Source organism: Catharus ustulatus, chromosome 18 (assembly GCF_009819885.2).
Source record: "Catharus ustulatus isolate bCatUst1 chromosome 18, bCatUst1.pri.v2, whole genome shotgun sequence".
Taxonomy (NCBI): domain Eukaryota; kingdom Metazoa; phylum Chordata; class Aves; order Passeriformes; family Turdidae; genus Catharus; species Catharus ustulatus.
The window spans coordinates 7738081-7751929 of NC_046238.1; the positions used below are offsets into that span (position 1 = coordinate 7738081).

A 13849-nucleotide genomic window follows, 5' to 3' on the forward strand; every position below is an offset into this window, starting at 1 on the left:
ATTAAAATAGAAATACAGTACTACAAAGAAACAAACTGCAAACCCTGACAAAGTCAGAGTACAACCTGACACCCTGTCAGGCAGGGTGTTGGCAGCAGTCCCATTAAATGGTGGCTGCATCCTCCTGCAGTGACAGATGTGATTCAGTTGGAGCAGTGCTCCTGTACAAGGTGCAGTTTCCCTCCCAAGCTCCAGTGGTGATGTGGAGGAATCCGGTTTTCCTCTGGAGTCCAGTGGAGAAAGGGGCTCCCTTGGTGTCCCAACTCTCAGATTTTATCTTAGTAAGAAATGTTGGGCTCTTCCCCCTGGCTGGAGCAACTCCCAATGGGATGCAGTAATTTTATCAGTCCCACAGTGGGACTCAATGGCCATGAGCAGAAAATGACTGGCTGGAGGAAGGATGGGTTGTGAAAAGATAAAGAACAATGCCCTGCCTGGTTTCAATGGATGGCCCATTAGCAGAATATCTCCCACAGGGATAAGGATCACTGCCCCCACCCTCAACAGATGGTGGTAGAACAGATACCTTTTATCACACTCTGTATTGTAACATGCGGCTTATAATCATGAAATTACTGTACATGGGATTGAAGCAAACAAACAGCTCTCCTGCAAACCATTCAGCATTTTAAAACTCCAGTGGTTCTCTGAGATCCCGTCAGGTTTACAAGTGATTGTTACCTACTAATATAAACTCAAATTGCTGATAGAGCAGCAAAAACCATCTCTGATTTATTGCTTCTGCCATAAAAGCAGAGCAGTAGGCTCTAAGAGAGAAGTCACAGGGAATAGTGGGAAGAAATAGCAGATACTGTAGCTAAATTTGAAATGCTCATGAACTAGAGCTCCTGTTGTAGTATCAACTGTATTTTCATCTAAGTACTAAAGCATACAAGACAGTCTGATGATAAACATATACACTCCTGTAGATCAAGGCAAAACCCCCTAATATCTCCAAATATTCAACCCAGGAATATTTTCTATCCTTTGTTCTAAAAGGTTTTAAAACAGTAAATAAAAATAATGAATATTTGCAAAATAATTTGCTTAGAAATCACTGTAGTGATTTTAACTTCCATTAATAAGAGCAATCAGCACTACTACACTGTTCCATAGGGTTGTGTTTTTTCATACAATGTCCAGCTGCAGATCTACTCACCACTAAACATTGCACAGGCTAGAATTTTGCAAGGTTCTGGGAGGAAGTGAATCCAGATTCCCAGATAACCACTGACAGTGACCAAACACACAGAAACCACGCCTGGCTCAGGGTGGCCTTGAGCACAAGGACTGGGACAGCAGTTGTTTGTATCTGAAAGGAAGCATCAAATGCAACTGCTTTGTCTTTACCCTTCCCTAGCACCTGCTTCTGACATTAGAGAGGCCAAGAAGTGACCAAAGCCCACTGGCCTCCCCCTGTGGCTGATATTGCCACAGTCAAACTGGCACAAACCATGTGGGTCTGTCATACAAGGAAGCTGCAACATTTGTTAATTTTCTTTTTTGCCCTCAAAGAGAAATAGGAAAAGAGGTAAGAATTAATTCTTACGCATTATACATCCTTGACATTGATAAGCACAAATCTACTAGGTCACCACAATTCTGTCATGGAAGGGGATTCACTTCAATTCCAATTAAATCAGGTCCTTACTCTTTACTGTGCAATTTCAATTCTGTTTAGATTTATCACCCCATAAAGAAAACAGCCATGAATCACTGAGCAGGAATGGCATAAATCAGCTTGTTCAGCTGCTTCAGCACTTTGGTATTTAAGGATTTTCATCATTTTATTTTGTTAAGAAAAACTAAAACATTTTAAAGGATTTGTTTCATACTGCTATTGTTCTCAGATTAGCAGCAGCAGAAATATTTAAAGAACTGATTAGGAGACTGCTATTACAGCAAGCAAACACACTGAAAGAGTTACTGCAGCTTCAATGCAAAGACCAAAACCAAAAGGTAGCATTGCTTTATCTTATGAAACACAATTTTTTGGCCATCCCAGCTTGGCACAGGGATTTTATTCAGGTAAGATGACAACATATACGTAAATTTTAAAAAACCCAAACCAACTTTTTTTGGAATAAAAATAGATAGTTTAATTAGGTTTCTGTTGGCTACATTTAAATCACATTTAATATTAAATTAATCTGTATTAAAATATGTACAAAGAATGATGTCATTACACATAACCTCTATGTATAATACATGAAAACATTGAAGGAACAGTGAATTCAAACAAACAATTCAAGTAGAAGAGCATTCCACATGTACACAAATACACAGCCACCAATGCTCAGCAGGGTAAGGCCAATGAGCCATTTCATATGGCCAAAGTAAAAGGAAATCTGCTATGGAACAGGATAAGCTACTCTGTCAATATTTATAGTGCTACAGTCTACACAGAATTATTACAGTATTTCAGCCTCTTTCCAGGAAAATTATTCCCAGAGTCAAGCTACAAGTGACAATACAGCATCACAATGCATGACTAAAAAGGCTTAATTGACACTGGCATTCCCTGGATTCTTCATTTGGTATTTGGCAGTTATTCAGTATCTGGATTTTAAAAACCCTAAAATCTTAAAACTCCTCTCACAAAACAAGTCTTTTAATTAAACTACAAGACTTCAATCTGGTAATACTAAAAAACATTTCCAACATTCTAGAACTTCAAGGAGAGTTTCAAATAGCTTGTTAAAAAAAAAAAGCATAAAAGACAATTTTAAAATTACAATTGAACAGAAATATAAATATGGAACTTTGAAACCTATTTTTTGTTATCAGTCAACAACTGAACATCACAAGAGTAGGCTACTAATAAAAGCAGGGTTGATAAATAGAAATCCAATGTACAAGTACCAGGTGACAGCTTTTGCCATTACCAGGGTGGGATGCTTAGTAAAAGAAGTGTTCAATATCTCTGTGCTGAGATCAAAATCCTTTTGACCTCCCAAAAGTCATAAAAACACCAGTCCAGGCCTGTGGACCTAAGATACACCAAAACTGCAGCACCATGAACTTTGGAACATCCAAAAAATCTCAGAGGGTCTCATCCTCAGCTTCCAGCACAAGGAGCCAAAAGGCACCACTGCATAACAAGAGCAGAAGACAAAACAATCAGTAGTCAAAGTGTAAAGAAAAAAACAAATGGATGTAGAAATCCTGTAAGCCATGCAAGCCTCTGCTGTCTAACAAGCAGCTTTGAACTAGTGAGTAGCTACTCCACAACTAAAAATTAGGTCTTATATCCCCATCTCTGTTCCAGGTAAAATCTACACACCAACCTAGGCTACAACCCTGACACTGTCAAAGAAAAATGTGAATTCTGCATTAACATCAAAGCAAGTGGCACTGCTGTGGCAGCTCCATCATGAGCTCAAACAAGGTATCAGAATTAAATGTCAGTAACAGAGGATGAGCTACAATTAGCTAATATTGCCATTTCTCTCAACACAAACAGATGCTCATGGATGATGAAACTTAAATAAATCTCTTAAGGAGTAAAACATTTTGTTTGCACATTGTCTGCCTCCTCCTCCAAAGGAAAACAATTGTCTCTGTAAGAAACTCTTAGCCTCAATTTATATTTTCACTAAAAGTTGCCATATTTGCAAAAAATATTCTACAGATAGTAAGCAGGTTACTTGATATGTAATAATTTTTAAATTAATCCTTACAGTGTCTTACCTTTAGGACAAGAGAGAAATGAGTGCATCCAGAAATTTACTCCGATCTTCTGTTTTCAATTCAATTACTACAAGATGAAATATTTTATTAGAAGATGCAAATAACTGAAAGATATACCAGATGTCCCACTTTAACAATAAGCCAGAGTATACCAATTTATACTCTTACTCAAATTTAAGGAGAAGTTATTTGGACAAAATGCAAAGGATGTGGTTTATTTCATGCTTAAATCCAAACTAATTTCTGGGTGTTCTCTATGCAATAGAGCAGGCACTTCTTAAATCTAAGAGTATTTCTCTGTATGTTCAACATATACAGATAAATAGATATTTAAATAGCCTGTCTCTTTTTTAAGCATGTGCATGACAGGCTGACTTCACTGCTTAAGTGTCTCATCAATACCACACTTGGTTTGGCTGCTAAACTGAAAGCCCTCACACATCACATCATGGTCTGTAAAGTGAAGTGCCCATGTGCAAACCGTTAGTGCAGGCAAAGTGCAGACAGTCTCAGAAAGCTAAGCTGGCTGGTTTGTGGTTTCTGCGCCGGGAGGCAGCGCTTTGAGGCCGGGCTGAGCCCCCCTGGGCTGTCTGTGCTCGAAGCATGGACCGAGCCCGCTGGGCAGCACCGACCCGGCCCGGCGGGCAGCACCGCCCCCTGCGGGCCCCGCTACTCACTCGACATCTCGAAGTGGTTGTGCAGCGTCCGCGAGTTGGTGCTCTCTGCAGCCTTCTCGAAGGCTCGTCCAAAGAAGCTGAGGCAGAAGCAGAATTACCAATGAGAGTCACAGGAAAGGATGTTTACCAAGGCAGAAGCAAGGAACTTTTTCCTGGCTGGGAAGTGGAAATGGCTTCCAGATGTTTTTACAGGTGCTGTGTATTCAGCACACATCTCACTTATTCACATGCAAAAATCTTTACATTGGAAGCTTTTATGAAATGAAGTTATGGGCCATATAGTGAACTGTTTCTCTCTTTTAAGACGTAAGTAAAAGAAAAAACCTTGCAAGGAAGGTCTGTGTTCTTTCTCAAAGTACCTCATGCACACTATATGCAGGTGTGTTTTTGAGAATGATACAATTCAAGTCAACATAATCAGTGTTAAATAGGTACAGGAAAGACATATTTGCTTCAAAGGCAAGTTTAGAGCTTGTAATCACTTTGCTTACTTTTTTTTGTCCGAGCTTTCTACCTCTGGAGGAATCCCCACCATGATCACAGTTCCCTGTTCAACATCCATGGGTGCAGCCATGACCAGGGGCAGCAGCTTGCAACGCTTGTTTTTTGTCTGGAAGGCAGAAAGCCTCTCTGTTACACAAGGCTCAGAAAGCAATTTAATATCAGTTCTCCATGTGACACAGCATTACAAATAGCCACGTAAGGATATGGATATTCTGCACTTCAAAGGAGGGTGGTTTCTTAACAGGGTCTCTTAATCCACTTGTTCTTTACAGTAAAAGTCACTTCAAAGACTAATAAAAATTTCAGTGATGTACTCCCTCAAAACTTACAAAATTACACCAATGTTTAGATTGCAATTATCTTATTAACAAAAACTCAATGCTATGTAGTCTCCAAATAAGTATCTTCCCTAGAGCAGCATTCACAAATATGCTAAAATCATCCAATCAGCAGAAAAACATTATTAATAGCACCCTGTAATGCTTTTAATAATCAACTGCAAGTATCTGACAGAACAATAAATACTACACCAGCCAGAAGTTTGTGGGTCAAATGCTTTTGATTTACTTACAGAGCAAACAAATGATTTCAGTAAGTATTTACTAAGCAGACACAGAGACACTGGTTTGGAAAACAGTTTCACATCTGGCGTGCCCTAGGAAAAGAAGAATTATTTCAATTACAACCCAGGATGATTCTTAGACTTACTTTGTTTTATTATCTAGTGACAGGTCTAGAAGCTTAGTGTGGCTCAAGGAACACTAACAAGAACCATTACAATACAGGAGGTTGAGCTCACCCAGCTTTGTTGGCAGTGAAGCTCTTTCCCCTTTGTGGGGGCTGATTCTGCCTTTGGGAGGTTCAGAGCAATGTCAGCACTGACCCATCAGAGGACAGCACAGCACAGACAAACAGGTTCTTTTTTACAGAGTAATTCTTGCTGTCCCAAGCACTAGGAAAACTGTTATTCAAGGATGATACAGTCAAAAAAGGAGTCAAATGAGAACCCAAACACAATTCTGACCTCCATGAGGGAGCAGTAGAGAAATGGCCCCTGAGAAATGACCAGGTTGGTGCAAATACAGCTGGCCACTGTCTGCTGAATGGCACGTAGCTGTTTTTTGGCTAGATCCAGTCCTTGGTGCAGCTTGTCCAGGTTACCCCTGTAACAAAAAGAATAAAAATAGACACTTCCTTAGTAAAATAAAGGTTTTCACATAAAAATTATATCTAAATACTATTCACAGGGATATTTTGATTTTTTCCTTCAATAGCTTATGAAGCAACAATTCAGATTTTAAATCCATAATCCCACTACATTTCCCTAAATAAAATTGCAAAATACTGAAAAGGCATATTTTCAGTACCTGGAGAGACTATCCAAAGCCTTAATGAAATTAGTTGTTTCAGAGTCCTCTTTCTCTATGTTCTCCATGAGAGAAGTTGTTGCATAAACTATGTCACTTGCTGAGAACTTGTTCTTAAATCCAAAGTGAATGCTGAAAGTCTGAACTCGTAAATCTTTCATTCTGCAAAATGAAATAAAGCCAGGAAAGTTTATTAAAATTATCAACATTTACCAGCTGTCTCCCCAGTATGTTCATTTTAACAACATGAAGAAAAACCTTATCCTAACATTTGCAACCAATCTAGTGTTACTTTGTCAAGCTAAGAATCGTATTTTTAAAAACAACATATTAGATCTTCATACAAAAATATTTGAACTTAATTAAAAAGTATTTTCAGATAAAACCTTTGTATTCAAAAGAATTTACCCAAATTTGTTTGCAGATTCTTCAATCATCTCCCGAAGATTTTCTTTCAAAGACACATCCATGGAATTAAACTTCTGTTTCACTTGCTTCAAGGGCAAACTAAGAACAGTAAGAAAAAATTCCATGACAGGTACTTCAGAAGAAACAAGTATTTTGCCTTTTTCTCATTGGACTTTTAAAATAATTACATAATTTAACAAGGTTAAGTCTGACTAAATTTGCATGCATTCTTTTTTTCAGTCATTGAAAAGAGGATGCAAGGAAGCAGAGGTTACTTTACTGAGCTGCCATTCCATAAAGGCATACAGCAAGTGTTCCCTGTAAACCAATACACAAGTTGTGTAACTCAGAGACACTGCCACCTATTCAGAGCCCCACAATCATATTTAAAAACCAACAGCTTGAGTACTTGCAAGCTATATTCTGAATATTTTCCTGTAAGTCATCGAAAAAATGATCCAGATTTTTATAACTCACCCCATGTCAGCCAAAAACTCCTGGAGCCTCTTCTGCCCTTGCACAGACCAAAGCTTGAGGCTGGCAGAGGTGTAGGAGGTGTTACAGAGACTTTCATAGAGAGACCAGTGCTGGTACAGTGCCAGGCGCAGGCTGAGCAGGAGTTACGGCAAATAATTGCAAACACAAATATCCTCTGACCCTACAAACTCCACAAGCAGGAAAGGATTCAGCTGCCCTTACATATTGCATGTCTGTGCTTTATAAAACGCAGTGAGAAGGTCAGGGGATGTAACACAAGAGTAGCAATGCTGACTTGTAACCAGTTCTGAAAGGTTAAGCTGAGCTGAGTCCCCACAAGCTGCTGGAAGAGACTCGTGCACAACAGAACATTCTGATTTCCCTTTATTTCCATTCTCAGCACACATGGTGCTGGGATTTTCTTCCCCCCAGACAAAAACTGCAGAGGGGTTCACCAGAGGTGTAAGTGTGCATTTTCCCCAGACCTTCTCTAAGGATACTCATATTCAAATGCAATTCTCATGCAGTCAATGGACAGAGAATTCTCCTCGTCCTCGTTGCGGTGGTTGTGGCGAGACACGTGGCGCTGCAGGATTCCAATGTCAGTCACGTACTTCATCCTGAAACAGGAGCAAGACTGTCACCTCACTATCTGCCTGCTGGTTTTGATTACAAAAAAATAAAAATGCTTCCTAAAGTCAGCAGCATGAAAACTGTAGATACAGCTTTAAACCCTCCCAACTCGTTAAATAATGTTTTTTCAATATTCATCCTTTTACCCAGACAATTAAAACAAAACACAAAAAAAACCCAAAACAAACCAAACAAACAAATGAACAAAAAAACCAAATCAAACAAAAAAAACTCCACAAAAAACCCAAAACAAACAAACAAACCAACCAAATAGACTGACCAATTAAATCAGTTACTTTTTACATTTATCTCTTTTAAAATTTCCATGTATTGGTAAAAATATAACACCAGAATTAAAATCAATGCATGTAATGCTAGAATTCTGATCATGTTTAGTAGGAAACAACAAGAAAAGAGGAGAAAATATCTGAAACTTGCTAACTAAGACTGTGAAAGAACCTGGAGGATACAGATTATACAAAAGTTTCTTCGTTTAATAGAACTGTATCAAGTTCATGTTTAGATTAGCTACCATTAAATATGATTTCCTCCCAGATCAGAAGTGACTGATTTATAATTTTGTGAAAAACAAAGTTAGCTTAAAAATTCTAAATAATAAAAAACCTTTTTAATATATATATTCCTATTTTGGAAGGCAACAGATATTCAGGCATTAATATATTTAATATCACTGTTAATTACTTATATCTGTTATAATAATATCCTTATGTTTCCTGATCTCTACTAATTGCTACTAGTTACTCCCAAAATCAAAATTTTAAAAGATAGACAAAAAAATAAGAAAGAATAATAATAAAAAAGATTTTTTATAAAAATTATGCTTACTGAGTGATTTTATCTTGGACCCATTGATCTGTTAGGCCAACAATAGCCCACCTAAAATTTTTTTGAAAAAAATAAAAAAAAATAGAAAAAGAAAGTTAAACCAACAAATATTCCAACAGAGTATATTATATTGCTGTAAGTATGTCAGAGAACAAATCAGAAACATTGTTTATCAGCAGTACAGAGAAGTTAATAACAAAATTACCTACTATTATTCCCTCTTTTGCAGACAGACACATATAGTACCATTCTCCATTTTCTCATGCAAAATCTATTGTTGCTTTTAATTAATTAACACAGATGCATCCTCTAGTTGAAGACAAGCATCCACTCCCAAAAGAAACTGCTATCTCATACTGAAACCAAATAATTTTGGGAAATCTTGCCTGTCTTTGTGACAGGTTTAAGCTTCCAATCTCTATAAAAAATGATGATGGAAACCTACCACAACATGTCATTCAAGTCCTTAGACATTATCCATGCCAGATCAAACATCACCATTGCAGACTACAAGAGGGAGAAGCAAAAAGACAAATGAACACAAGCCACAGTTCACTAAACAAATAGAATAGTTCAATCTGCCAAGTACCAGCACATGTTACTAAAGCCCTAGAAATCACCCTGGAGTCTGACAATCTGCCAGCTTCTTCCTAAGACATTAAGTAGAAAGAAAAATATTCTAGAGAGCTCTGTAAACCTGCATTATGTATAAAGCAAACATTTAATAAAATATAAATAATCAGAGAGGCTAAATGACAGAAAGAACAGTTTGATGGCCTAAGTGCTATGTTTGGGATATCCTGATAACTTCAAAGACAAACAACATGCTCAAGTCTTTTTGTGACAGTATTTTGTAAAATACATAGATAAATACCCTTGCAAAGATCTAAAAAAAAGCCATAAAATATTAAATAAATATGATGCAGTTTATATATAGATATATAAAACAATAAGATACAAAAATAGCAAGATGCAATAATACTATTTTGTTGAATAGTATTATTAGATCATTATATAATTGCAATAGATAATTATAACATTGGATATTGTCTAATTGCCTTTATACTGTCACCTTGAAGTTTTATGGCAAACAGAGTTTATACTTACTGAAGTTCCATGGTATTCATACTGTTCATAATCAAAAAGAATTTCTCGTCTAAAATGAAGAAAAAGCCACATTTGACTAAGTGGTGAAGTGGTCGTTGGAGCCAATTAAAAATAAAAGCCAGAAATGGTGATTAATATTTAAATTTTGTTTCAGCAATTAAAAATATTAAACTTGGGCTAGAAATCGTTTATCTGCAAGGCAATAAGACTTTAGTAACAACATGGAAACCACACTGAAATGTACTCATAAAGTAAAAAGAAAAATTTTTTACATCACTATTCCTTAAATCCCGTTTTATTTGATTTGTTCCTGCTCATTCCTATTGACTACAGTGGGATTGTAAAAGTAGAAAACAGAAGGACAAATTTCACCCCAAGACAGACAAGATAAGAATATTACAGCTACTTGAAGTGAGTCAATGCATCTATTGGAACTCAAATTTTAAATTACTATTTACAATTTCATCCATTTAAACATTTTATTTTTATATACTAAATATCTCTCTTAACTTTCTAAACAAAATTAGCACTAAAGCATCTTTTAAATCACAGCTTGGTGTCTTGTGTCTGTATTCTTAACACAATTTCAATCAAAGAATGAAAGAAAAAGAAGCAACATAGGAAAAAGCCATTTACACACCGGCGTGCTTCCCATTCCCGCCTCTGCCGCCTCTTCATTGTCCTCTCTATTACCTCCTGTAAATTAATTTCCAGGATGTTAAAATGCTAGGAAAAAAATTCTAATAGATTAGCATCTAGATACATCAATTATTAAACCTTAATTTTGAAAGTGCAATTAAAATTTTCATTTCAAGTATTTTTCTTAAAAAAATTTAAAACATTGCCATTAACATCTAATGAGAAAAGTATTATCAAAAATATTTCAAATGAACACACCTAAGATCTTTGTGAAATATTTAGATCTGAGAAAAGCTTTTGGGTATTTGTAATTTTCCTTTGAATTGTGTAGCTTCTTTGGCTAAGATAGTGCCCTTTTATATTACTAGGAAAAAATGTACAATGCTAATGGGAAGAAAACAAAGATAACATGAAAACAGATTAAATCTAAGGATGTCTTTATATTTAGTTGTCCCTTAATGTGCTGGTCTCAGGCCTTTGTTTGCTTCTATAATATAAATAGAAAATATGCCACAAGTAACATGGCAAATTTAATTTCATGCGTACACTTAATATACTTTTGTTAGTTTACTGCTACAAGCACAGACAAAATGCATTGCTAAATTATTTGTGAGCTTGTATCTTCTCTAACACTTTTTTGATAAAAGGAGTTAATATCTAAACAAGTTCTATTGCTGGACTGCTAAGTCCACAGCAATATCAGGGAATAGATCTCTCCAATTTACTGATTATATAAAGAATTATACTTAAGTTCAAAACAGTTTTTTTAATTTGGAGAAAATATTTCTGTGCAGTTCAGATAAATATTTTGTCTATGTGAAACTACCTGTTGTAGTAGATTACTTTTAAATCTCACACTTGGATTTATGCTCTAAAAGAACAAATATTTAAACTCAAATATTATTATGATGTAAAATACATTCAACAGCAGTGTTACTTTTCTTCCTGTGCAACAAACCTCTTCAAAACGTCTGCGCTTCTCTGAGGGTTCTGAGCCATCACTTTCATCCTCTGAGTCCTCTTCTTCATCCTCCTCATCTCTGAAGATGTCATCATAAGCAGGAACATCGAGATCATCATCCTGCTTGACTAACAGCTTAATCTAGCAAGAAAAAAAATGTATTTTAGAGTAAGTATCTTATTTAGTGAGCAAATTGCACTCTTATTTAGTAAAAGAAACAAAAGTTCATTTAGGCTGTGTTAATTCCTGGCATAACAAAATATTGGTTTTTAATATAAATACCATCTTGATTTATAGAAAATAAGGGTAAAAATCCATATTCCTTTGTTAGGGCATTACTGAAAGAAATATCATATTAATGCTTATTAAAATAAAATAATTTGTGCTTAATACTTTGAATTCTCGGTGCTGCTACATGCTGAGAGATAATACAGGTTACATTCTGGTGAACATTTATCCTGATTTATGGCAGTTTGATCTATAGCAACAGGATTAACAGGTGCTTACAGCTGACAGCTACCACATTGCTAACATTAGAGATTTTATTACTGGAAAAAAGGATTTTTTCTGGTCATGTACAATACTGCTGCAAATATTTATTTATTAATGCTGCTTTCTGACCTACAAGCTAACGTTCTAACCAGTTTTGCAAACACAGAAAAGCACAACACTGCTCAGCACCACACTGTGGGGAGGTGTTTATTTTGAAAGAAAAGCTTTTACCTGTGTGTCGTTGTAAACATTCACTACATTGATCGGTCTGTGACTGTCACATATGAAAAAAAAAGTGTCTTCTTCAGGCTGCAAGATTTCCAGGAGGTCAACATTGGCACCACAATTAATAAAAACAAAGTATTTGAACTGCAAAAAAAAAAAAAGAAAAGAAATAAAAAAGAAGTTTTTTACTAAAAAAAAAAAAGGAACAGGAAAACTGTAAATATGTTTACAAAACCTCCAAAGCATTCATCACTGACAAAAGTTGTGTTTACTTTCTGATATTTGATGCCTCTGAGGTAGAAATTTTTTTTTAAAGCAAAGCACACAATTCAGGGATGTTGGATATCCAATACCAGCAACTTCAAATTTCAAAATGTATGCAAACTTCATTTGACTCTATCAACATTATAGCACATTAGTGGTAGGGGATGTTAAAAACCTGAGAAACTTATTGCTGGTATGTTAAAACGTAACCACTAATAACAATGAGCTGAAGTGTTGACACTTTAAATCGGGGAAGAAGTTGATCTTTACATAAGATGAGCTGCAGCTTAAAATTTTTCCAGTAATTTTTTTCACCTGATCTTTGTGCTCCAGAAAGGCAGTTTCAAGTTCTTGCCAGCCAGCCACTGGCACGAGTGTGTATTGCACGTGGTCACACTGAAACAAAGCCTGCAAGGAAGCAACAGCTGTTAGCAAAGGGGAGGGGAAACAGCCCCTCCTGCAATGCTACACCAGGCTGTGATCCTATTCCATACAATCCTTAAAATAAAGACATCCCAAATGACAAATCTACATGAACTCTGAGACTACAATTAACCGGTTTTCAGTGCCATAAATAATGAAAACAAATGTTACAAAAGCAGATTAAACCTCCCCCTTTCCCTAGTTCACACCCATTTATGTATGCTCTGCACACAAATCCTATATTTTCTCATCATGTCAGCCTGCAATGATAATGAACCAAGACTTACTTGGAGAATTTTACAAGCACATAATGCATCAACATCTGAAGCAACAAGAAGAAGAACTCGCTGTAAAAGTAACAAAATAATAGCATTAATATAGGCACCAAATAGAGTGTGCTGGTACATGGAATGCACAGAACACTGAGAGACCAGAAATTCAGATAGAAATAATCATAAGCATAAAACAAGATTGCTCTGAATGGACACTGCAACCAAAATTAACCAGTTTGGATATCTGTCAATATTAAAAATAAGCAGCTCCACACACCAAAAAGACGTCAGTTCCTTTAGGGAGATGTAATTGCTCAGACTCCTTTACCCCTCTGAACCTCAAACACTTTTGAAGCTTCACACCTACTAAAGGCCTACAACAATTTTCATTGTGTTTAGAATGGCCTTCATTTTCAGCACACGTCTGCAACGGCTTTGACTAAAGAAAATCTGCAGCAAAAGCAAGTGCAAGGCAACTCAGGAAAGAAAATTTTTCACCTAAATCAAGGTTGGCTGGTGGTTTTTGGTTTTTTTTGAAGGGGTGGAGGGAAAGGTTGGTTGGTTGGTTTTGTGACAGAGTTTTTGGTCTTGAGGGAAGATGGTTTTGAGATTTTGCTCACAGCTGGAGAAATTAAGATAAAACTTTCATTTGCACAGTCCATAATATCACTTCATTGGTAGGAATGCCAAAAGACTGTCCAACAAAAGCTTCACCACCTTACAGTACACAGCCACAGTGAACGGAGTTAAGTAAACCCTGGGTTGAAAATAAAAGCAGCACACAGATGTGCTACAAGAAAGATCGCAAGGAAAACATTAAAGATGACAGAAAATAGTATTTAGTGCCTGGGTAAGTAACACCAA

At 36.4% G+C, this 13849-nt stretch overlaps 1 protein-coding gene across 2 annotated transcripts in view; it reads right to left on the reverse strand.

Annotated features, from left to right (window-relative positions):
- The window catches only part of CDC45 (cell division cycle 45), a 37367-nt gene that overhangs the window by 22780 nt on the left and 738 nt on the right, over positions 1-13849 (reverse strand). Inside the window, exons 2-19 of one of the 2 annotated variants that reach the window (XM_033075562.1) lie at positions 13001-13060; positions 12606-12698; positions 12033-12170; positions 11307-11450; positions 10350-10405; positions 9710-9758; positions 9048-9109; positions 8603-8653; positions 7624-7743; positions 7124-7255; positions 6647-6745; positions 6239-6400; positions 5896-6034; positions 5443-5526; positions 4859-4977; positions 4368-4444; positions 3691-3757; positions 2119-3091 (exon numbers count right to left, since the gene is read on the reverse strand). In XM_033075562.1, coding sequence (XP_032931453.1) covers positions 3693-3757; positions 4368-4444; positions 4859-4977; positions 5443-5526; positions 5896-6034; positions 6239-6400; positions 6647-6745; positions 7124-7255; positions 7624-7743; positions 8603-8653; positions 9048-9109; positions 9710-9758; positions 10350-10405; positions 11307-11450; positions 12033-12170; positions 12606-12698; positions 13001-13060 — 1650 coding nt within the window. In that variant the 3' untranslated portion in view covers positions 2119-3091; positions 3691-3692. Of the gene's footprint in view, positions 1-2118; positions 3092-3690; positions 3758-4367; positions 4445-4858; positions 4978-5442; positions 5527-5895; positions 6035-6238; positions 6401-6646; positions 6746-7123; positions 7256-7623; positions 7744-8602; positions 8654-9047; positions 9110-9709; positions 9759-10349; positions 10406-11306; positions 11451-12032; positions 12171-12605; positions 12699-13000; positions 13061-13849 lie in introns of those variants that run through there. The other variant, XM_033075563.1, reaches the window with a different exon arrangement.